At 46.3% G+C, this 23761-nt stretch overlaps 1 protein-coding gene across 1 annotated transcript in view; it reads right to left on the minus strand.

Annotated features, from left to right (window-relative positions):
* LOC119270127 (MADS-box transcription factor 51-like) overlaps nt 1-21113 on the minus strand; it is a 36432-nt gene extending 15319 nt beyond the window's left edge. The window contains exon 1 of the mRNA XM_037552100.1: nt 20761-21113. Coding sequence (XP_037407997.1) covers nt 20761-20945 — 185 coding nt within the window. The 5' untranslated portion in view covers nt 20946-21113. The remainder of the gene's footprint in view (nt 1-20760) is intronic.
* Between the last annotated feature and the right edge of the window lie 2648 nt (nt 21114-23761).

The following is a 23761-nucleotide window of genomic DNA, read 5'->3' on the forward strand; positions in this document are numbered from 1 at the left end:
GTAGAGGGGCTGCGTGTAAGAACGAATTTAGCCATAAGGTACAATTTGAACTAAATAACCTAGATCAAGATATGAGTTTAACTGAAACTACAATATATATGTCAAACTAACAACCTAAATCAAGACATGAGTTAAATGACCAAAAGTACACCTTTTTAAACATCATAATGTCTCGTTAAATTACAACATGAGTTTGGATGAAATTCTACACTAAATTATATGAAAATATTTTGATACCATAGCTAAGGAATACTATAGCATTTCACCAAAACAATATATCGTAAAAGAGAAATTTATCCTCATAAAAGACTAAAGTTAGCTTTAAACATGTAGGCTTGGTGGCCAAACTTAATAAAAGCTTTGTCCATGCAAATCAATAGATTCTATATATTTATAAATTCATAAAAATACATGAAATATTCGACATTTATTTATATTAAACAGAAATTTGATAAGGAAATGAACATTAGTGCACCAGCATATATTCTCTTTTATATGATGACTGTTTCGTTAAATCTTATTAGAAATTTGTTTTATGGTCATCTTTAAAAAACATAGATACACTTTGATGACTCTTTAAAAGATGTAGAATAATGATTTTTTTTGTATGTATCACTAAAGTTACTTTCAACCAAGTAAAAAGAAAAGCTTTCAAAAGGTAGCAATATTCAAGTGATATGCAAGCTTAGAAAAGAACAATGGCTAAATAAATTGAAGTATCTGTATAAACAATCATGCGGACAAATAATATTGGTAAAACATAATAATATGTATATCATTGTAGGCACCATCACCACCATAGAAAGCAAAGTTCTTGTAAATCCAGTTGTTGTAGCTATTCCCACTTGAGAGAATATTTATCGAGGTAGAATTTCCTATGACACCTTTTAAAACCAAGTCAGGCCGAGAAATGCAAATGAACCATCAAACTTTAGAAATAGAAAATACCATAGAAATCACCAAGCAGCAATCACATCATGACATGGTATTATAATACACTCTTTGCCCAAGACATTACTTTTCAATAAAATCCAACAAAGTTTGTGAAAAAGACTCCAAAGTGACATTCTATAAAATAATAAGTTACTAAAGGTCAAATAATTACTGATATATTTCCTTAATCTCAATTCATAATGTAAAGTTTACTTGATACAAATTATGTACTAAATTTGCAATTCTTTCTTTCAAGTATTTAATAAAACAATTCTAAATTTTTATGTATTTTTTTGCGGGTGAAATTTGTATGTATCAGCATGCACAATTTTATTAAAAAAATATTCATCTCACATGAACCAAAACATTTTGCAATATATATTATAATGTATGACAAAAACATTTAATTATCATAGCATCATCTATGCATTTGTTCAAATGGCAAGCGCAAAACTTATAACACCTAGTACATAGAAATAGTACCCCTAGTGCAAACTTCTTATACGTAAACACCGTTTTATTGAGCTTAGGTGGATCTAATTGGATGATAGTAATGATATATGTACCACCTTGCATGTCTATACAATATCTATGATAAGATGCGACATCATCCTATCGTTATTAATTACGCGATACGTAGACACTTTTAATATAGAGGTAAAGTGACAACGCCAAAGGTGAAGCATCATCAACTTTCCTCATCGGTTATGCCTACATAGAGACAAAAATGTTGTAAAAGCCAAAACATAGTGCCAAAGGTAGGGCACAAAGAGAGACCTTGTCTTGACACACTATAGCTAGCTCATGCCTTTTTCCAATGCTAAATATTCCCCATGGATGTTCATTATGGGTTTTTCCATGGATAACTTGTCATTTTAAATAATTTATAGACTAAATTTTCTTGCGATGAGTAATTGGCATAATTGTGTTTGATAGATCTATTATTATTATTATTTATTATTATTATCAACTTTTGGAATTGGTGCAAGGAGAATTTTAAGCTGGGAGCATATGCTCATGTGAAAGCTTAATGCATATGGGTTACATTCTTGAAGGAGATTAAAATGATTAGCTAAGGTTATGACTATGAACTCATATAGCAATGTTGTTAGCTTCTTGGGTAATCATATGATGGAGTTATTGTATTTTAACAAAATGGGTTACACAAGCATGCACTAATTAATTGCATGAAGTGCTTGATTAATGATGTTAATGTATTCATACTACCGCTTTTTTGTTGGAAATGTTGTATGTATAAGGATATACTAGTTGGCATGCTTGTTATGACGGGATGCTGGATCAAACAACAATTGGTGTTGACTTTGTGGATACTGAAGTTGGAACTTATGTCTACTCACCTGACATACCTAACTTTTCTTTGCGATTGATTATAAAATTTGTAGCATTGCATAACATATGTCTGTGGTAAACTTGAGTGTTATGTGGATGATATGTTAGAATATGCCATAGAGACAATCATAGAGATGATTACATTTAATTGTATCCATGATTTATTAAATGTTGCTTGCATAACATCATTTGTATAGATTGGAAAATATGTGTCTTGTTTGTAATACTCTATGCTTAAATGATTGTTCTAAATTAGTCCCTAGTCAAAATTCATGTGAAGATACATATTAGCATTAGACTAGCACATGTATTGTTTGATGACCCTCCTTCGCGGTCATGGACATAGAGATGTCGAACCAATAATATGAACACATGTTAGGGAACATGGGGTTGGAAAAGCCCAACTTGATACAATGGGAGTGCTTTCTAGTTGTCTCTTTCAGTGAGTACGCTATGCCCTTAGACCTGATATTGTAGCATGTACTTGTGATGTTTAGTGACTTACTTAGAGACTAAAACACTAATCCATAACTGAGTAGTTATAGAGGTTGCTTTTCTTGTTTGTCACATAGCATGTTGTGAGGCATGGTCAATCAAGATGAGATTTTTTGCTGTCTACAATGAGAGAGATAGCTGGCCCTCGAGTCAATGAATTCCAAAATGCACGGTCGTGCTACTTAAGATTAAAATGCTAACCTAGTAATGGATTTTTAGTCACATGATCAAGAAAGAGCGGTCGAGCCCGAGCTTGACCAATATCGGGAGATAAAGGGAGTAGCAACTACGAAACATTGTGAAGGTTTGTTCGATATGATCTTTATGTGCGGTTTTGGGAGTTGGCACACCGTGATAGGAGCATTAGATCATGTCCAAACATGCACGAATAGGGTCGCACACTTAAGGGTTGGAGCCTTACTTGGATTAGGATCTGAATTAGATTGGAAATTGAGTCTTTATGGGCCTCCAATGTAGAAGTCCATTATGGGGACATCTACATAAGGAGAAGGGGCAAATGTTTTAGAGTTAGCCAAATCTTGACTTTTTGAAACCAAGCTGCCACTTCTCGAACGCCTGAAGTCACCAAAGGCATTCCTCCCTGAATGTGTAGATGCCTTGGAGGTGTTGCAAATCTGACGCTTGGACGAACCTTACAAGGAAACTGCGAGAAGAAGATACTAAGTCGAGTACACCGCATCGACACGTTACATTGACTCTACTTACGATACGGGCTAGCACGTCTAGTGGTAAATTCGTGATCTATAATTACATCTTGTTCGGATTGCGCAGTGGCATGTTTGGTACGAGATTATGCAGGCTACCCCGTTTTCCTACAATGGTCTTATAGAGTCAATGTTGTTAAGTTTTGGATTTGGGTATATAACACTATTTGTATTGGCCGATGTAGTAAATTATGCATGATGTCCGTGGATGGATTAGAGGTCCGGTATCCGTGATACTAAATTATGTTTGTGACTCTATATAGTCGCACTAGTTGGATTGGCCATCGATGTAAACTACGAAACGTAAATTCAATTAGTGCACATGAAGATCGACATGTTTGGTCGAATCTGAACAAGATCAGACTAGCTTATGGATTTGTCAGCAATGTATAGTGATCATGTGATTGGGCTCTAAGTTGATTCCCAAGGATCTTAGTTGGTTTTAAACAACATAGCTAGTTGCATGCAAAGTCAATTGAATGGTCGAATCAAACAATAATCGATATATGATGAAATAAATAAATATGATTCACCAAGTGAAGATAGGCATGGTCGATGGGATTTGTCATTTTCTTTGAGGTTTTGAGCGTTACCACCCACAATGTGCTTTGCCTCGTCAAACCCCGCCAATCGACAATCAGCAGTCAGGATGCCGCAAGGGAGGGCACTACCCCTTCAACCTTTGCAAGGACTAATGCCCCTCTGAACACCTTTTGAAAGCACCCTTTATACCATAGGACATTCTAAAGAGTTGTGGATTCACTTAATACAATATAATGCGATTCTATCTATAACTTGTTTTTGCAGGATTATTGTGTATAGTATGGCCCATTATATATGTGATGCGTGTATGTAATTTTCCATGGCCTATGAGTCATGAGTATGTGACCCAGACTGGAGCCAATGAGCTATCATTAATTGTATTAACGACCTGCGTGTCGGCTTGTAATGATTCCATAATGCTATGTAATTTATTACTAACTGGAGCCAATGAGCTATCATTAATTGTATTAACGACCTGCGTGTCGGCTTGTAATGATTCCATAATGCTATGTAATTTATTACTAACTGGTAGGAGAAACAAATTATATTAATACTTGGTGGCACATTGTAGATGGACCATGAAGATGGAGATCATCATGGATAACAGAACCATGGCGATGGAGATCACCATAAGGGTGCCATACTATATATCACAATCATCTGGATCTGGTGGATTTTATTCTTGTTATTTTACTCCTATGCACCCTCACATAGTATCAAGTAAAACTCATGCCCTCCCAATTAAAAGTTACGTTGCACATCTCCTCTAAATTAATGGTGGGTCTACAAATGTAGGGTGCCATTAACTTTCCTTGATTAGATGTGTTCATGTTGAAATACACCCATAGCATTTGTTAACTTGACAAGGTCATCATAACAGTTAAGGACGTTGAGACATTAAGGTTGGCGTTGAGGCATAGACATGCCACCTAGTAAAACGAGTCATATAGGGATATGATTAGCAAGGTGTTTCTTACCAATTCAATTGTCTTTTAGTAGTGGCGCAAAAGGTCACCAGTAGACTAGTTAATTGTAGGTCTTGAGTCACTCTATCAATAGAGGAATATTGATTTTAGTGGGAGTACATTCAATTAAATTTGCTTAACACCATTGACTATTTGATGGATTTATGTCTGTCAATGATTAATACGTCGACAATCTTACAATCGACTGTAGGTCGTGGAAGACAGTAGGGAGAAAGGTGGTGCCGAAGGGATCTCATCTACGATGAAGGTGGCATGGTGGTTTTACCCAGGTTCAAGCCTCCAGATGGATAAAAGTCCTACATCCTGCCTACTAAGCTTTATTGATCAATGAGGGGATTAAAATGATGTATATCTAATTTACGAAAAACTAGATTACATGCATGTTTCTCCTGGAGTATGATGATCTTTGATGAAGGGACACTCGCCCCCTTTATAGGTTACCGGCGATGGTAATAGCTGTCATTGAGGGATACGATAAGATAATGTGATCCCGCTGTTATAGGGAGTGTATCTCTCATAACTGCCAAAATCTCTAGCTTAGTGCACACATCCTTATCCCTTTGAAGTGTCAGCTCGGTCACAACGAGGTGCAAGACATTGGAATCTTCAGACACCCTTTTGGTTACTTGGTACGCAGGCCATTGAGGCATCCTACTTAGACTAGGTACATGTAGTCACCGAGTAACCCCACCAGTACATGAAATGAATCTATTGTTATGCTTAGTGGATGCGGTGGGGAAAGTATTGTCCACTCCCACTTGCGGAATCTTCCCGTCTGGCTCGACAGAGTGGGAGCCTCAATCTATGTAGTTCCCTTCACCCTCTGTGGTTCAACACGTACCCCCAATCATAATTTTGCTCCAATATTAAGACCAATGTATGGAGACGATATTTGAGGTTGGAAAACGAAGAGTTCTTCACCAAGGAACGGTGTTCATTCAAACTGCTTCCGTTTGCTAGTGCGAATTTTGGGTAGTGGCCTTGGTGTATTTCGATCTAAACCATCACCGGTGCAGGGAGGGCTATAAGAAACCACAAGAGGTTGCTTGCCGAGACTCTTTTCCCTTAGGTTTATCCACCCCCTTTTCTCCTCGCCCCTCTGCCAGAGTGGTAAGTGGCCCATGGACAATGTCGACTCTTGAGCAAGAGGTAGCTACATGAGTTGGTGGACGGTCACCTCCTGAAGGAGCAGAAGGCCATACACTAGTGCTCTACCCTTAGGGAGCCTTCTACTCAGAATAACCCTGACAAATTGGTCATATTTGAAAGATTCTGCCAGTTGGGCCTTTTGATCCTGCCATATGCCTTCATGGGTATCTTGGCCTGGTAACAAATCAAGCTTACCCACCTCAGCCCATTGTCCTTGGCGCTGCTCGCCTTTTTCATGCACCTTTGTAAAGCTTGGCTTAGGGTAAGGCCAAACCTCGACATGTGGCGGTACTTCTTCCAGCTCCAGAAGGCAAAAAATCATCGCAGATAGGGTGTCTGACACCGCATCATTCCATGTTTGCATGGAGCAACATAGAGATTACATCACCAGACGTTGCCCCCCACTGCCAAATTAGTGGTCAATGTCATTTTATTGTCGGGGCGAATTCAGGGAGGCTCCTTGACCGAGATTCCCGAGTAGAGTTCCAGGCCTACCTCCCTAGGGCAGCTATGTTCTATCGCCCCACTATTGCTAGTAAAGATCTTCATGCCAAGGATGTAACCCGAGACTTCTTGGGGCGCCACATTTTCCTTCGATGTTTGAGGTCTTAAGCTTCATGCACTAGCCAATGCAACTAGGCAACCACATATACACTTCAACACCCTCTCACGTGTGACACGGGAAGTCGACATGTGGATAGACTCACAGGTATGGCCCATGAGGCCTATACATGGACACAAAGGGGGCAACAACAATTTTTGGATAAACTACGAAAGCCAGGACTTGAACTCAAGACCTTAGGCTCTGATACCAGGTTAAGCTTTTTGCACTAACCAACACAACCAAAAGTCCGAACTAATGAAAAGGGTTAGAAAATCCACATATACACTTCAACATGAGGATTGCGTAGTTCTCCGATGAAGAAGTGATATCCATTGTGATTGATAAGGTTTTACTTGCCTCAACCAAGCGTCATCATACCGAGTGATCCACTTTTAGTCGACCCTTCACTACAGCAAGTTGTACGCACATCTGATCATTCAGATAAGCGTGGAGTTCCCTCCATGTTTGGCCCGATGGCTGGAGCATATCGGGCGCACAACTGCCACCACTTGGCACTGGCCGAAACCAAGGAGAGATTTCTCACTGGGAGCTTAGGGGTTCTGAGGCTAGAAACCCCTAACTCGGAAATGAGGAAGAGGAGGGATGAGCCTGACCCCACGAAGCTCCCTCTGAAGCACCCTTGCAGTGGTAGACAAGGGATAATCCAACTAACGGTAATCCCCCTTTTTTGGTTAATGCTCTTTCATTGGTGGACTTCGGTCTTATTTTTCCTATGGAGCCCTGGTTCCAGTGGATAGCATTTTGGAGGCGATGACATTGTGATCCCTCCCACAATCCAACGGTGACCCGATCAATAAGGTCTGACTCGGATAGCTGGGAGGCTCATCAAGGCTAGATGAGGACGAGCTCCGGTTATAGGATTTACATGCGGGTCTTCCCACCAAGGTGGATGATACAAATGGCTTGCCATCCTTACCATGTGCTAGGGTGATACTTTTCTTGGCTAGTTAAACATTAACCTCCTCGTATGTACAACTGTCTCTGTTGGGGTCTCGCAAGTCAAGGCGAGATGGGGCCGACCTAAGGGGTGTCAGATTTGAAGGCCAAGTAGCTTTTCTGAGAGCAAGATAATGTTTGGCTTGGCTCGCACACCCAACTCATGGAGCGTCGATTGGCCATTGTGTGGTAAAAAGCGTCGCGTTGCGTTGGTCCAGGAGGCACATTAGGAAAGGGAAAACATTGGTACGGTAGAGATTGTCTTTTCCCCTAAGAGGTCCTTGGTGGCGACTGACCTGTCACTACGGTCCGTGTATGAAGACTATGGCAACTTCTTGTCTCGAGCGGGGTTGCAAATGATGCCCCGAGGGACCTTAATGACATTGGGAATCCATGATAGATTTACGACTCTTGTGTTGCCTTCATGTGCGAGATGGTGACACGGGAAGTGAGTTTGGGAAACAAGAAAGCAGTCGCTGAAGTTTTGTCCTACATCACCGACAGCTTCCTTGCGGTTAATCCATCGACGATATGGGACCTTTCCTAAGGGTTTTGAGTAATTGCTACTTCCTTTGTGGGGAGACTTGACCCCTGACAACCATGGAGGATGTTCCGGCCTCTGGGCGGCTCAAGTTTATAGGCTCTTCACCTATAACACCAAACATACATCACAAAAACTAGGGGAAACAACACCAAATTTCCTCTGCTTTCTAAGTCTTGAGTTGACCGTTGACACCTTTCTAGCTCTAGGACGCTTAGCTTAAAGGTGGAGTCCTTTTAGGGTTGACGGTTGCTTGTTGATTTTTAGATTTATGAACACGTTGCAATGTCCAAGTCGACTCCTAGGTCGCAACAGGGCTCTCATATCTGCTTGTTATACTTAGTTTGGTCTTTACAATGAGCTTCCATGCAATACATCTTACCGTGTCACTATTGGATACCTAGGGATACCACTTTTCTAAGTGAAGGCAACAACGAGGAATAATGGTAGGGTACCACAAGGACTTTCTATTCCTTCCTGAATCCCAAGCAATGGTGAGGCCACAACAACCTTAATGTTTGCAAAAAAGCTTATCATGGCAATGCCCTAAGCAATTTTACAAAGGCTAAAGCAGGTCTGGATTTAATGGGAAGTGCAAAGATCATGACTAGGATACTTGGGTGTTTTGTCCAATGGACCAAATCTGAGGAAATGGAGGCGAAGGGCTAACAGTGGAGGTTCAAGAAGTCCCTTGTGACGCGAATTCCCCTTTGCCATATGGATTCCCTATGAACCTAGTTACGCACGAGGCGGTTCATCATGGTTCTCCTGTCGAGGAAAGATGTACTTGTGTTAAGACAAGTGTCGTTGCAAGTGTTGAAGTGTGGATTACCTAACCCTTTCCATCAGTTCAGACTTTATGTTGCATTAGCTATTGCATGAAGCTTACCATGGTATCAGAGCCGTAGGTCTCAAGTTCGAGTCCTGGCTTTCATAATTTATTAAAAAAATTGATGTTCCCCCCTTTGTGTCCATGTAAAGGGCTCTTGAGCCATACCTCTGAGTATATTCACGTGTTGACTTCCCGCGTCACACATGAGAGGGGGTGTTGAAGTGTATATGTGGATTTCCTAGCCATTTCCATCAGTTCAAACTTTTGGTTGCGTTGATAGTGCATGAAGCTTAACAAGTACTAGGGTGGGATGAGGTGCATTCCATAAGAGGGGCAGGTGAGAACTTTTTTTGGCTGGCGGGGCCTAAGGTCTTACATCACGTGAATATTTAAGGGGGGATGATGTCTAATGCCTTAGTTTTCCTAAGGGTGCTCCCACTTTATTACCTCTACCCTAAGGTCTTCAAGTCTTCTTTTTCATCAAAGTCGACTCGGGCTCAAGTTTGGGTGTTGGGGTGATTCCCCAAGGTCCGCCTGAGTCGACATTGAGACGCACCACCCATTCTTCAAGTATATTGCCATCCTTGGTCGCCACACCAAGGTTCTTATGGCAACAACCGGCAGCCTCCATGCATCCCTAGAGCATGATGGCCCCCTTCGGCGTAGGAATCTTGCGACGAGCGTGCGCATAGTTTGACATGACAATTAATTTCAGGAGTGTCAGCCATCAAAGTATGGCCTTGAATGTTGTCTTGTAGTCCATACCCTCAAAGAAATGGACAAGGTAACATGTCTAATAGTCTGGGCAGAAGATCTGCAGACTTACATGGAAGAATTGCCTAATTGACTTGATTGACGTCCTTGGGATTTACAGATCGTCACATGCTTAAGTGATGAAGATGCTAAGTAAACTCCCTATGTCTACGAGCACCAGGGTGACGCTCTAGTTAGCGAGCACTGGGGTGAGAAACTAAAGGGAAACACCCGAGCTGAGTTAAGTCCCAGGCTGTCCTCTTGGTCGAAGGTGATGGTGGTGTCCGACCATTAGTAGCTGCTTTTGGGATGGGGATGATGGCCAATAGTTGCCTTTCGACAACCTTGTACAACTTTCTAAACATGTCGAACATGGAGTTACCAAATATATGGTCCAGAATGCATTCTACGAAGGGGTCAGTGCCACCAGTTCATGTGAACTTTTTCTCTACCGAGTGGTCATTGTGGTGTGATCCCGACCTAGACGAGCCCAAGCGCTTTCCGATGATGAGTTTATGGCCTCTTTGGCATCCACGTCCTTCCATGCCCACTTGAGGAAGGAATTCATCGATTATGGCCTAGCCTTGGTTAGGTTGGCATTGTAGGCGGTGGAAGCTAACCACCCCTCTGAATCCGTAGATAAACGAGTAATCAAGAATCCATGGGATAGTATGGCGGGTGCTGAAAAAACATTGGATGAAGTCCCACAGTGGATCCTCATCTCCATGTTGGACATATGACATAGTTTGTTCCACGAGTAGATTTATCATCGAGGGAGGTGCGTCAACTAATCTCTAACGGTCCCCTTAAGGATTGCCACAAAGGTATTTTGACATCACCACCACCAGCTGCTTCAATAATTGTGGTGTAAGTCTTAAGAAACTCTTTTATGATTGGTAGTTCCATCGAAACGCTTGACGGTGTAGACGCAGAAACCCTTCGTCTATAGGACAACCCAAAGTTCTTCCGTCGGGGCTAGGCATCCGTGAATTTTCCACCTTAGTGATCGACCACGCCTCAAGGAGTCTGAACTGCTAGAGCTTCCCATAGAGCGATGAGAGGATGATGACATGCAAAACCTCCCACACGAATATTCGAGATAGGTGAAGGGACTCACATGAGCTCCTCTGTGTGTTGGCTTAGGGGGTGTAACAGGTGACCTCATGGCGATCGCGTGTTCCCAACTTAGCTTTCAACGAATAGATGAATGGACATGCTTGTTTGTTCCTCACTAGAGAGCGAGAACTCGACCTTCAAACATGTCACAAACAAAACATCACTTGGTGAATTTTGGCATGTGAATCTACCTCCTGGCTTTTTCCTTTTTGAATGCATTGACTTTATTGGATTTTATTTGGATATTGGGTGAATGACTTGGTAATTTGGCAAGCTCTCTCCATGGAACCATGAACTTTTCTCAGACCATTTTGATCTCAAGCAAATTATTAGGGTGTATCTTTAAACCCTAATGCCACCATATTAAAACCATGATTCCATTTCTGACCATTACAAAGAAAACTTCTTTTCCTTTGCTCCTATGATTCTCCAATCACTAGCATAGCCTATATGATATATAGAAAGCCCACTCCCACAAAAATATTGATGTCATTTTGCAATATTTCTCATTATTAAATATCCCTTTCATGTCCATTATCGCTTCCTAAATTTAAAGTATATTTCTATGCCTTAAAAAATTATTAGGCCAACTCCAGCGCGCGACCCCATCCTGTCCGGGTGCGTCCGTTTCGAGCAAAACGGACATACTAGACGGCCCAGCGTGCGGACACAAATGGACTTTTGTCCGTTTTCTGTCCGTTTTCGACCCATCCCTAGCCCAAGTTTGGGCCGACTTTGAGGTGAAACGGACAGCGCGCGGACGGGCGGGACGCATGCGCTTGTCCTCCCCTGGCCCGCCCGTCGGTGGCACAAACCTCCCCTTTTCTATCCACTCCCCATTCCCCCTCCGTCGAGCGCTCCAGCCGCACCCCCGCCACTCTTGTCCCTCGCCGCCGCCGCTGCTGCCATTGTCGTTTGTGCAGCTCAGACGCACACTCGCCCAGCCCCCTTTCCCTCGACGCCCCCGAGCTACCCAATCACGGCCACCTGATTTGCACACTCGGTGGTCGGATTTGGAGCGGATCCGGCCGGGCTTGAGCTCACCCTGCCATGGGAGGCCGCGTCGTGCCATGGACTGGTCGGGCACCGGGCCGGAAGGCCCCGACAAGGCTGCAAGGCTGCATGCAGGTACTGACTCCGCCTCTAGCTGCTCGGATCTACGCTGCGGCGGTTTGTCGACAGATACATGAACGGCCATCGGCCGGGCTCGTTGCTAGCCCAAAAGCTCGTCAGTGCACCGTTGCCACTCATTAAGTGCGACAACTGCCCAAAGAAGGTCTTGCGCCGCGTGTCTACAATGCCACAACATCCTGAATGAGTGTTCATCAAGTGCTCAACCGATGGGGTATGTGCTACTTAGCTTCAGTTGTGCTCTCGGATTTGACTAGTTGTGCTAATTTGAATTTTTATTGTGTAGAATGGATGCAACTTTTGGTATTGGGAAGAAGAGTACATCGATATATTGATAGAGCTCAATTTAGTAGATGTTCATGCACTTTTAGCTAGAATAGAGGCTAGACATGAGACTAAATGCGAGGAAGCAACGTCTACTTCTTTAGACTCGAAGAAGAAAGAAGCACGCAAGATCGAGCCTCCGCAGATCAACAATGAATGCATTGAGAAGGCACCAATCCAACTTAAGGGAGCAGTTATGGAAGTTGGTTATCTTCTAAAATGTCTTCTTGTGGTTCTTGTTTTCTTTGGTCTTGCTTTTCTAGTTAAAATTTGGTGATGTAGTTCCATGTATCAAGAATCAATGATGAAAATAAAAGATATGTGCTTGAAAAGAAAAATGTATGCGGACGGGATGCGGCCAAAATGCGACCATGCGTTGGGCGCATGGTCGGCATATCCCAGGAAAGGCCCGGACACGACCCCATTGCCCTACCCAAACAGACAAAATCCGGGCAAAATGGACGTTTGTTTGGGGTCGTGCGCTGGAGTTGGCCTTAAACATTATGGAGATGATCTTTATCCCCACATTGTCATCTAGTAAAATTCTCAACTCCATTTGAGCTAGGAAAATATCGTTTTTCCTATTTTTGTAAACGCCTATTTGATAACCCTTCCAAAGCAACTACCCTTCCTGTTGCTTGGAAAATTTTGAGATTATCCTTGGACCCTATCGTAGTCATATGATGCCTAGATCCACCAAGCATGACCCGACCTTGCTTTAATTTTGAGCAGAGCATCCAAAAATTCCTCTCCGGCCTAATTAGCACCTTGTGAAGGAAGTGCCTTTGCCTATGATGCCTTTGGCCTAAGATTTTTACACAATGATAACCTTCCCAAATGGTTCACCTGAGAGGAAGATTGGATCCAAGACTAGGCAAGCGTATGATTTTCCTATGAATATTTTCTTTGACTCTCTTACAATTGGGTTCTTTTCCCGATTGGATTACTCTGACACACTCTTTTTGACCAATGAGGCAGACATGTTGCGACTAAGTTTGGAAACAAAGAGAGAGTCTTATTGATCCAATCGGCTTACTCGAACTTTTTAGATAAGAAAGAAAGAAAGACACGTGAAGGATTTGCACCCACTGGGTTGAACATTGGAGGTAACACCGGCAACAACTTTAGTGCAAATTAACATCAAGTGAACTGCAATCGGATCAAAGGGGAAAATCCTCGAGCGAGGTGTGGCATCCGAGTATGGTGTAGCCCCTGAATGTGGCTTGAATCGACGGATGGAGTAGCCCTCGAGTGCGGCATAATCTCGAGTCCCAAGTGAAGAACACTACTTTGATTTTCTTTTGCATGAATACCAAAAAACACTTAATTGAAATAATTCGGAGACAATAAGTACAAAACTTAACGTTTTATTCATCAAGACAGACTAGGCACAAGTTTGTGAAACAAAAATTATGTACAACTTAAGTAAAGAAACGGTGGAGGAGATCAATATTCCACACCCTTGGTTCTCCAGTCTTCCTATTAAGGTGATACGATCGGTAAGCACCATTCTTCAACACCTTGGAGATGATGGATGGCCCTTCCCATAGAGGGGCTACCTTCTGTTCCATTTGAGGATCCAATCGGAGGACGAGATCACCTTCGCTTAATGCACGCCCATGCACCTGCTGCATGTGATATCGACATAGGTTATGCTGGTAGACATGGATTGGACAAGGGCTAGCTCGCGTTCCTCCTCGGGGATATCGAGGCCATCCTATTGCGCTACTTTAGCTTCCGGTTCATTATAAAATTTCACCCAGGGTGAATCATGAATAAGATAACTCATCATATCTGCTTCGCTCCGTAGAGCATGCAAAACGAAGTTACTTTGGTGGAACGATTGGGAGTAGTTCTTAGGCCCCATAAAACATATGGTAATTCTATGACCCAAGCGCCTACTCAATGTTCCAAGTCTCTCAACAATCGTGGCTTCAAGCCTTTGAGTATCATTCCACTGGATCAGTTCAACTTTTCCATTAGTCTGCGGGTGCGCTATTGAAGCAAAGTCAACCCAAGTGCCTTGGGACCAACAAAATTCTTTAAATTCATCTGAGTCAAAATTAATACATCATTTTTTTATGATGTTGTGAGGTATACCGAGGCGATAAATCATCTCTTTCATAAACTTGATGGATGTCTTGGATTCCAATTTCTTGATAGGCATAGCTTCAATCCACTTGGTAAATTTGTTGACTGCCACCAATAAATGACTAAAGCCGCCTTATGCCATTCTCAGCGGCCCAGTCATGTCTAGATACCAAGCTGCAAATGACCAAGTAAGCCAAATGGTCTTCAGCTCGGAAGCTAGCTTATGAGGCTTGTTGGCGTGAAACTGGCAATCTGTGCACTTCTCCACTATGTCTTGAGCATCAGCATGAGCAGTTAACCTGAAGAAACCAGCTCGGTATGCTTTTGTTACCAAGGCCCGAGAGGGCGCGTCGTGATCTCATGTACCCGAGTAGATTTCTTCCAGGATTTGTCTTGCTTCTTCTAGGGGACACAACGCTGATGCACTCATGTAACACTTTCTTTATACAGCTCAACATTCATAACAGTATAAGCCTTAGAGCGACGCACAATCCGCGGTACATAATGCAACTCTAGCCCTTCAATTTTTTTCTCAAGCTTCCTGACTACAGTGCAATATGTTGCCATTGAGGGGCTACGAACATCCCAATCTTTCATCACCTGGTTAACAACTAGGTCTAAGTCCCCATAAACCAGCAAACGGTGGATACTAAGTGAAATAGCCATGCGTCGACCATACATCAAAGCTTCATACTCGGCCTCGTTGTTTGAGGGTGTAAACTGACTTTGGGGCACGCAACTGAGTTTATTGCCTTTTCGGGAAATCAAAACCACTTCAACCCCCATGCCAGCTAACATCTTGGAACCATCGAAAAAACATGATCCCTTGATCCGACTGGATTTGGGCGAGTGGGTGCTGGGCTTCATTCCAGCCGGCAGCGAAATTTGCAAGGACTAGATTTAATTGCTTTCTTAGCTTCAAATTTGATGTCGTGAGGCAACAATTCTATGGCCCACTTCGTCACTCAGACTGTCGCATCCCGGTTGTTTAAGATTTCTGACAATGGCGCATCGCTTACGATTGTGATCGAGTGCTCTTGGAAGTAATGAACCAACTTCTTTGCAGCAAGGAAAACACCATATACAAGCTTCTGATAATGCAGGTACACTGCTTGGAAGGGGTTAAAAAACTTCATAGTAACGGGCCTTTGAACTTTCAGAGCATTTCCTTCCTCTTCATGCTTGACTGTGAGCACGATGCTAACTACCTGATTGGTTGCTGCAATGTATAAGAGCAGAGGCTCTTTTTCACTCGACACGGCTAATACTGGTCTAGTGTACAATAACTTCTTCAAATCTTTAAAAGTTGCCTAAGCTTCATCTGTCCAATTGAATTTATCAAATTTCTTCATCAGTCGATACAGAGGCAAAGCTCTCTCATCGAGTCTGGAAATGAACCAACTGAGGGCCGCGAGACAACTAACCAACTTCTAGAAGTCATGAATCTTTGCCTTGCGTTTGTCTCGCGAGTATGCACTATAGTGAGGATGAAGCCAAGCTATTTCTTCGTCAACTGACTTGCATTAATCTTGGTATTCCTGATGGGTTTAGCCTTCATATCCAAATGAAGCTTGTGCTGAGAAAGTTTCTTTTGAATACCAAGCATGTCAGAAGGTTGTCATGCGAAGATGTCCCAGTTCTCATAGAGGAACTGGATGAGCTCGTCTTCCTATCTCTTATCTATGCCCTTCGCCACATTTACGGTCTTGGTTGCGTCAGTCGGATGAACTTGCAACTTCTGGGTATCATGGGAGACTGAAAGGCGGCCTCTGACATTGGCTTCTTGGTAGATAAGTTCACTAGGATCGGCTAATTTCTATATTCATCGAGTTCTACCTCTGCCATCTACTCATCCACAATGACAAAAACCGCGCTGCATGCAATTTTCAGCTCTCTTCCTATCCCCAATGATGGTTATAACTCTGTTCGAACCAGGCATCTTTAATTGAGATAAACATAGCATGGCTTGGCCATGAACCTCGCATACGCTGGCTGACCAAGAATCACAAGATGGACACATTGGAAATCCACCACTTCAAAAATCATAATTTCTTTCCGAAAGTTTTGGGGTTGCCAAACACCACTTCCAGGGAAATTTGGCCGAGTGATTGGGCCTCCTTTCCTGGGATGACACACGAACTCACATCTGACTAACGCTGACAACTGAATGCCCATCTGCTGCAAGGTGCTAGTGTATATGATATTCTGGCGGTTGCTGCCGTCCATGAGGACGTCTATCAGTTGATACCCATTAACAAGTGGACTGAAAATCAATGCCTGTCGACCCGAAGTCGGGACATGAGCTGGATGATCCGACTAGTCAAATGTAATGGCGTTTTCGACCAGTTCAAGTACTTGGGTAGTGCTGGCTTAACTGCATTGACCTCTCCCGTTTGACGCACTTGAGCACCCGCTTGCACTCGGATCTGCAAAGATCAAGAGTACACCATGCTCTCTTGGAAACCCACCTACTAGAGCTACGTCATCATCATCCTCCTCCTTTTCTTTGCTCTCCGATGGCATTAACTTGTTAGACAGCATTTTAATCAGCACCAGCACTGCCGAGTGGTGTGCTTGGGAAGAACAAGGTTTCCTTCTGCATCCTTAGTGACACAAATCTGACATGGTTTGTCCAATATTTCTTCGTCTGAATCTGCCTTCTTACTAGGCACCCACTCTTTCTTTTGACCCTTGCCCTTGTTCTGATTAGTAAAGGCAACAAACTCAATGCTTGCACTTATTATTCTTATGATTATTGTTGTCATTACCACGGTTCTGGCTCGAGTGGTTGTTGTTGTCACTAGCTCGTCCTTTATTATTGTTGTCATTATTATTGTTGTCACTCTTCTCGACCAAATTGGGCGCACACAGCATCCGCAAATGGCCCCCAATCGCGAAAATGCAAGTGTGCCTTGCTCGACTGTAACCAAGACAGGGCTCCATCGATGAAGTACATCGTGGCACAGCTAACCCAAGTATCCGGACTCAAAGTGCACACACGAAAATAAGCCTCGCACTTAAGTTGCCAAGCTCTAGGCCCATCACCATCGAACAATGGAAAATCAAAACGAGGTGGTGGTGGAAACCGATGATACCCAAAACTCCTGTCTGCCATGAATGAACTCTCTCTGATGTGGAGCTGAGAATCGAGCGTACCCGTGACCGGAGGTGCCCTAGGGGTTTGTTCCCTCGGTGACATCCCCCGGTGATCTGAAGTCCTGCCGTGGCCAGTAGGCCCGTGGCCGTCGCCACCGCGAACCAAAAGGTGGTCGCTGGGTCGGGGAAGGCGCGCGTCCGCCACTTGTGGAAGCAGGGAAGGCAGGTCGGCGGTTGCTGGAAGGAGAGGAGGCAAATCCGCGAGGCGGACCGGCTGCACCAGATCCTTCTCCCGTGCCGGTGCCGGGTCTTGCGCCAGCGCGGGGGCCGGCCGCATCTCCTTGAGTTGCTGCCGCAATTCGCCCACCTCGGCGCGCAGATCGCCCACCGATCGCTCAATTGCCGGTCTCCACCCTTGGAGTTCGAGAACCACCGGGTGGATCTCGCTGATCTGAGCTGACATAGCGCTGATGGCCGCTGTCAGATCCGTCGGAGCTTTGTTGGTTTCCTCCATGGTTGTTGCCTTGCCGTGGCGAGTCTGGATAATGGAGGGAAATCGGCCTGCCAGTGTTTGGTGGTGGGTGGGAAAGGCTGCTGATACCAAATGTTACGCTCTTGATCTAAGGTTCAGGATAATTCCTCGATTACAGACTGAATTTCCGGATACAAGCTAGGGTTCTAGGGAAGAAGGAAGGGGAATTGGGGGTAGGAGGAAGCCAGCCGCCGCCTGTGTCTTGTTCCAACCTGCCTCCCTCTCCACGCTCGCAGGTACATAACCCTCTCGATCAGCGAGTGACCCAGCTATGGGCCGGGTACCGCTCACTCCCCTTGCGAGCCCGCATCGGTCGGCCATGGGCCTCAATCTCAGCCTGGGCCTTGGTCGTAGAAGTAGCAGCGCCTGCTGTAGCTGATGTAGTAGGAGGGGCCATAACATGATGGCTATAAATGACATGGCAATTACTTATAGCCATCAGCTGGCTATATTATTAACCATGCTCTAATTGCTGCAAGGAATCTATATATCCTCGCCTTCGGGTCATTTGAGGGGCTTGTAAGTGGCAAAATATCAAGTATATGCTTGGTCGCTTCCCTTCGGGTTCTCCATGAGATCAGAGGCCGACATGCGCATTAATAGCTATGCTTGCATGTTTATGATAACCTACGAATTATCAGTTATGATGATTATGAATAGTAAGCCAGTTCGCTCTGAACTGAGGCGATATGGCCTGCCGCGTATCAAGAACCTGGCATGTGCAAGTCACTTTTTTGCCTATCACTCCGCTGGATTCAGCATGTCTCTTAGAGCAAGTACAATAAGGTGACATAAGCAGGCTATAATGAATAGAATATTATATCTTTGCTTAGTTGAAGAAGAGAGAGAAAAGAAGCGGGCTCTTGGTTAGTAGCCGACTACAACACGAGACCCAAGACACTTTGTGAGGATATGAGGTGGGCCAACTATTAATAAAGTAGTACACATTTAAAACTTACTATTGTACATGTCGGCTATGAGTTTGGCTCTAGATGACATGGCAACTCCTTGTAGCCGACCGTTGGCTGTATTATTAACCATGTCTTAGGCTTTCTCTCGCCAGGAGTGGGAGCTGGCGAGCTATGTATAGCTAGCACGGCTCAGTTCGTCAACGCCACCTGGCCCACCACCCTATCCTCTGACGGGCCCACGTGGGTAGCACCGACTAGGTCGCCCAAGATCGTTTGTGGCATGCTTTCCAGCAAGGTATTGCGGTGCCCCCCTATCCCCCTCCCCCCGCCCTATATAAGGGGAGGACCAAGGCCGTGCAAAAGGTTTGCAACTTTGAAGAAGATAGAAGAGTAGTTCATAAATGAGGAGAGGGAGAGAGAGAGAGAAAGAGAGAAAGAGAGCTCATCATGTAATCCATGATACATAAAAGGAAAAACTCAAGTAGGGCATAGGGTAGTACACCATTTTGGTGGCCTGAACCTGGGTACAAAAAACTTTGTGTCTTGGTTTGAAAACTTTCGGAGTGTTTTAGCCCCTGAACAAACAGAAATGGGGATCCCCACGATATTTGGCATCGACGCATCCAACCTCGACAGGACCATACTATTCATCAAACAATGTTTTTTAATATAGTTTTGCTTTTGTCATTTTTGCCACAAATACCACAAATGTCATTTCTTCATTAAACTTCATACACAAGTATATAGGTTGACTATGTATGTTACAAAAAAAAGTAAATTTATATTGTATCTAGTTTTTCTTTTTGAATTTAATATTCATAAAAAGTGTGTGTGGAACCATGTTTACCAAATCAGCGTCCAAATTTGTATCACAACTACGGTCTTCAATTAGTGTTTTGAGGGTGCGTGCGCATAAGCATCTACCTTATGTTCGGTGTTTCTATCTATTACTCTCTCTGCCCCATAATATAAAATATTTTTGCAAGCTAACATAGCTTGTAAAATTGTCTTATATTGTGGGACGGAGGGAGTAAAAAATAAAATAGGTGTTGTCTGTCTTACTTCAAGTAATGATTTTCAGTTAAACTCAACAGTATAGGCCCGACGTTTAACTTCTGGTGATTCGACTCTAGGCATCTGGCGACCGCGAAATTCGTCTCCTTTCAAGGAGGACGCGCAAACAAAAATCATAATCACCATGCGGGATTGCGGGCGGCATGCGCTGGTTGACCATGCAGGAGCCAACAAAAGGCAACAGGCTCAAGCGTCGTAGGCGGAAGAATACGAGCACGCGGTCCACGCCATTGGAGAAGCTTCCCCGGGTCAGTACAAGACCACGCTTTTCTCTCCAACGAAGCAAAAGCAGAACACCTGCTCATGCTCATGCAAGGTGGTGGTACCAATACTAGCAATGCACAGATAAGAAACCAGGATGCTAAGCAGGTCCGTGCAAGGTGGAAAGCCTGCGGGAGATTGTCTCGAGCATCTGGCGTGCGCGCGCAGAGCAGCCGTATGCTACGCTACTACGAGAGGCTAAGGGGAAAACAGATTGAAATCGGAGCAAATCTACCGAGCGCACGCCGCGGATTCTGTCGGGCGAATTGGAGCACTAGCGTGGCGTAAATGAGTGCAGAGGAGTAAGTAATTTGAGCAGGTAAATAAGAGCGCGGTGGCGAGGGGAGAGCATGCACCTGGAGGAGGCGTACTCGTAGAGCTTCCCGGCGGGGGAGAAGACGAGCAGCGCGACCTCGGCGTCGCAGAGGACCACGAGCTCGAACGCCTTCTTGAAGAGCCCCGCGCGGCGCTTGGAGAATCGCACCTGCCGGCTCGTCCGGTCCTCGATCCGCCGCAGCTCCACACGCCCGCGCCGCGCCATCCCACCAGTCTCCTCTCCTCCGTCCGCCGCTCGTCTCTCGCTCTGTTTTTGTATCTCGGTGGTTGCTAGGGGTAACGGAGTGTGACGGGGCGGTGCGAGGCGGGGAGGGGAACTCTGACTCGGGTCCGCCACCGTGGGGGAGGAGGGGTGAACGGGACGGGTCGCGGGGGTGAGTGACGTGGGGTAAAAATGTGCTTGACGGGTCGCTGTACATCCTGTGCTCCCAAGCAGCTGCATACCCCCACCAATGGGAATCGAGAACGTCGGTATCCCCTGGGGCTTTTTGCTACGCCTACGCGCACACAGTAACATTTTATTCAGTTCCTTCGCGTGGCATGACTGGCTAATTATTTTTCTAATAATATAATACAATGGGATTCCCGACGAATATACACTTGTCCCACTTTTTAATCCACCCCACTCATGTGGGTGGTGTGCGTGTCAAGCAGAAAAAGACGCTGCAAGGTGGGTCTAGATCCCTGGGAGATCCAATAGACGATGATTCTCTTATAAAGCTCATCAATCAATGAAATGGAGAGCGCACCGCACCCACCGGACCAGGTAACCTTAGTAAAACTCCCGATTAGGAATGCGGGGGATGAACCTGACCGTTGGCTTTTGAAACAGGGACGCGCGGTACATATCCACTGCTGACTGTTCCCGTCCTCATCCACCCGGCTCCACGCTGTAAAAGAGACAGTGACTCACTGCTTGCAGTTGCAGTGCTCCGAGCCAGGCTGGAGCGTGTGGCCGCGGAGGGCTCCAGCTAGGACGTACGGCGCCTGCCTGCCTGCCCAAATATCTGCACCGATCCTGGTGAGGCCCAATTAGCCGAAAGTAGTTAAAATTCGCGAGGATAAGGATACCGCGGAGGGCAAGGATTTGTTGTGGCTCGCGTGGTCCACAGCTTTTTCGTTTCTTTCCCCGTTGTCGCTGGGTGCGACTGCGACCGAGGGCATCTCCAGCCGTTGGTCTTTCAGGGGGCGCCTAAAATCGCTGCCTGGGGGTGAGCCGGCGCAAAAATTGGGCCTGGGGGCGAATTAGTCCCCAGCCGCGGGCCCCAGGGCCGCCCCCAGGTATATTTTAAAATAAAAGAAGTTCGGCGAAGTTCGGCTTAAACACGATAAAATTCGGACAAACACGATAAATTTCGACCAAACACGATAAATTTCGGCACATTTCAGCGAAGTTCGCGGATTTTCATTACATAGCACATATACATAAACTAATCTAAAGGAAAAACTGGCTGAAGTCGCCGCCATCGTCGTCGTCGGCTTTCTCCTCCTTGACGCGGGCGCCCCTGCTGGACCCCTGCCCGGCGTCGCCATGGCGGACTGGTGACGGCGCATCGTCGTCGTCGTCGTCGCTGTCGCAGATGACGACGACTCCGCCTTCGTCGCGGCCGCGTCGACGCTCCGCGAAGCGAAACAGGGCGGCGCGCTGGCGCTCCTTCGCCTTCTTCAGGCGCTCCTTCTCCATCGCTATGGAGTCCCTGCGTGCCCATTCCAGGGCGGCGGCGTCGTCGTCGAGCTCCGTCGTCACCGGCGCGGCCGGCTCCTTCTTCACCGGCGCGAGCCCCGACTCCGTCTTTGGCTTGACGAAGCGCGGAGGAGGAGCCGACGAGTAGGCGCGCCGGCCGCCCTCGTTGATGATGATGCCGGCGCTGCGAGTGCGCCGGCCGAGCGGCGTCTCCGCCGCGGGCTCGGCCTTGACGCCGAGCAGGGCCGGAGAGCCGGAGGAGTGCGATGAAGATCGGGAGGAGGAAGAAGAGGAGGAGGACCCGAACCTCCTTGGCGCCCATGGCCCGGCGCGTTGGTGCTGCGCCGGGGCGGCCGCCCTCGCTGGGTACGCCAACGGCGGGTCGTTGCCGCCCTCGAGGTACGTCAGCACGCCCTCGAGTGTGCGGCCGGGGACGCCCCACCACAGGTGGCGCCCCTCGTTGTTCTGCCGGCCGCCAACCACCGGCACGCCGTTGATGGACGCCAAGCGCTGCTGCTGGCGGCGCTCGAAATACGCCGCCCAAGCCGCGTGATTGTCGGCGGCGTACTGGGGGAGGGAGAGTTGGGCGTCGGTGAGGGAGGCGCGCACAACCTCGACTTCCTCGACAAAGTACTTCGGTTTCGCCATGGCGTCGGGCAACGGGGGAATGAGCACTCCCCCGGCGCTGAGCCTCCACCCCGTCTGCCCGGCGCGCATGTCAGGCGGCGCCGGGATGTTCGCCTGGAACAGGAGCCAGGACTCCTGTTCGCGGAGCAAACGGTGGCCGAAGCCGTTGGCCGCCGCCTCGTCTCCGGGGTAGCGTTCCGCCATGGCGGCGGGCTCGGGAGAGGTAGAGAGATAGAGGGAGGGGTTGGGCGGCGGCGCTCGGGAGAGGTAGGGAGAGGGAGGAGGTGGGCGGCGGCGAGGGACGGGGCTGGTGTGGGCACAGACGAGTGCAGGCCACCGGCTATATAGCCGAGCCGCACCCGTGTGTACGCGTGCGAGGGAGGGGAGGCGTCGGCACGTCGTCCCGTGATGCGCCGCCCATGAGGAATCAATGGCAAGGCTGACCGGCGGCAGCCTTGGCATTGATTCCCCACGGGAACCGAGGCCGTTGGGGGAAGGCGAGGCGCCGTGTCGCTGACGCGGCGGGCCCGCGGCTGTTTCGCGCCAAAACAGTTCGCCTCCGGGCGCCCCCCAGCTCGCCGGGTTCGGCCTGGGTCCGCCGGCGCTGTTTTCGGCCCAGGCCGGCGAAAATCGGGTTTCTGGGGACGCGACTGGGTCGTTTTTTTAGCGCTGGCGCGAAAAAATCGCCTGGGAAGGCCTTCCTGGGGGTG

This window comes from Triticum dicoccoides, chromosome 3A, assembly GCF_002162155.2.
Source record: "Triticum dicoccoides isolate Atlit2015 ecotype Zavitan chromosome 3A, WEW_v2.0, whole genome shotgun sequence".
NCBI classification, from domain to species: domain Eukaryota; kingdom Viridiplantae; phylum Streptophyta; class Magnoliopsida; order Poales; family Poaceae; genus Triticum; species Triticum dicoccoides.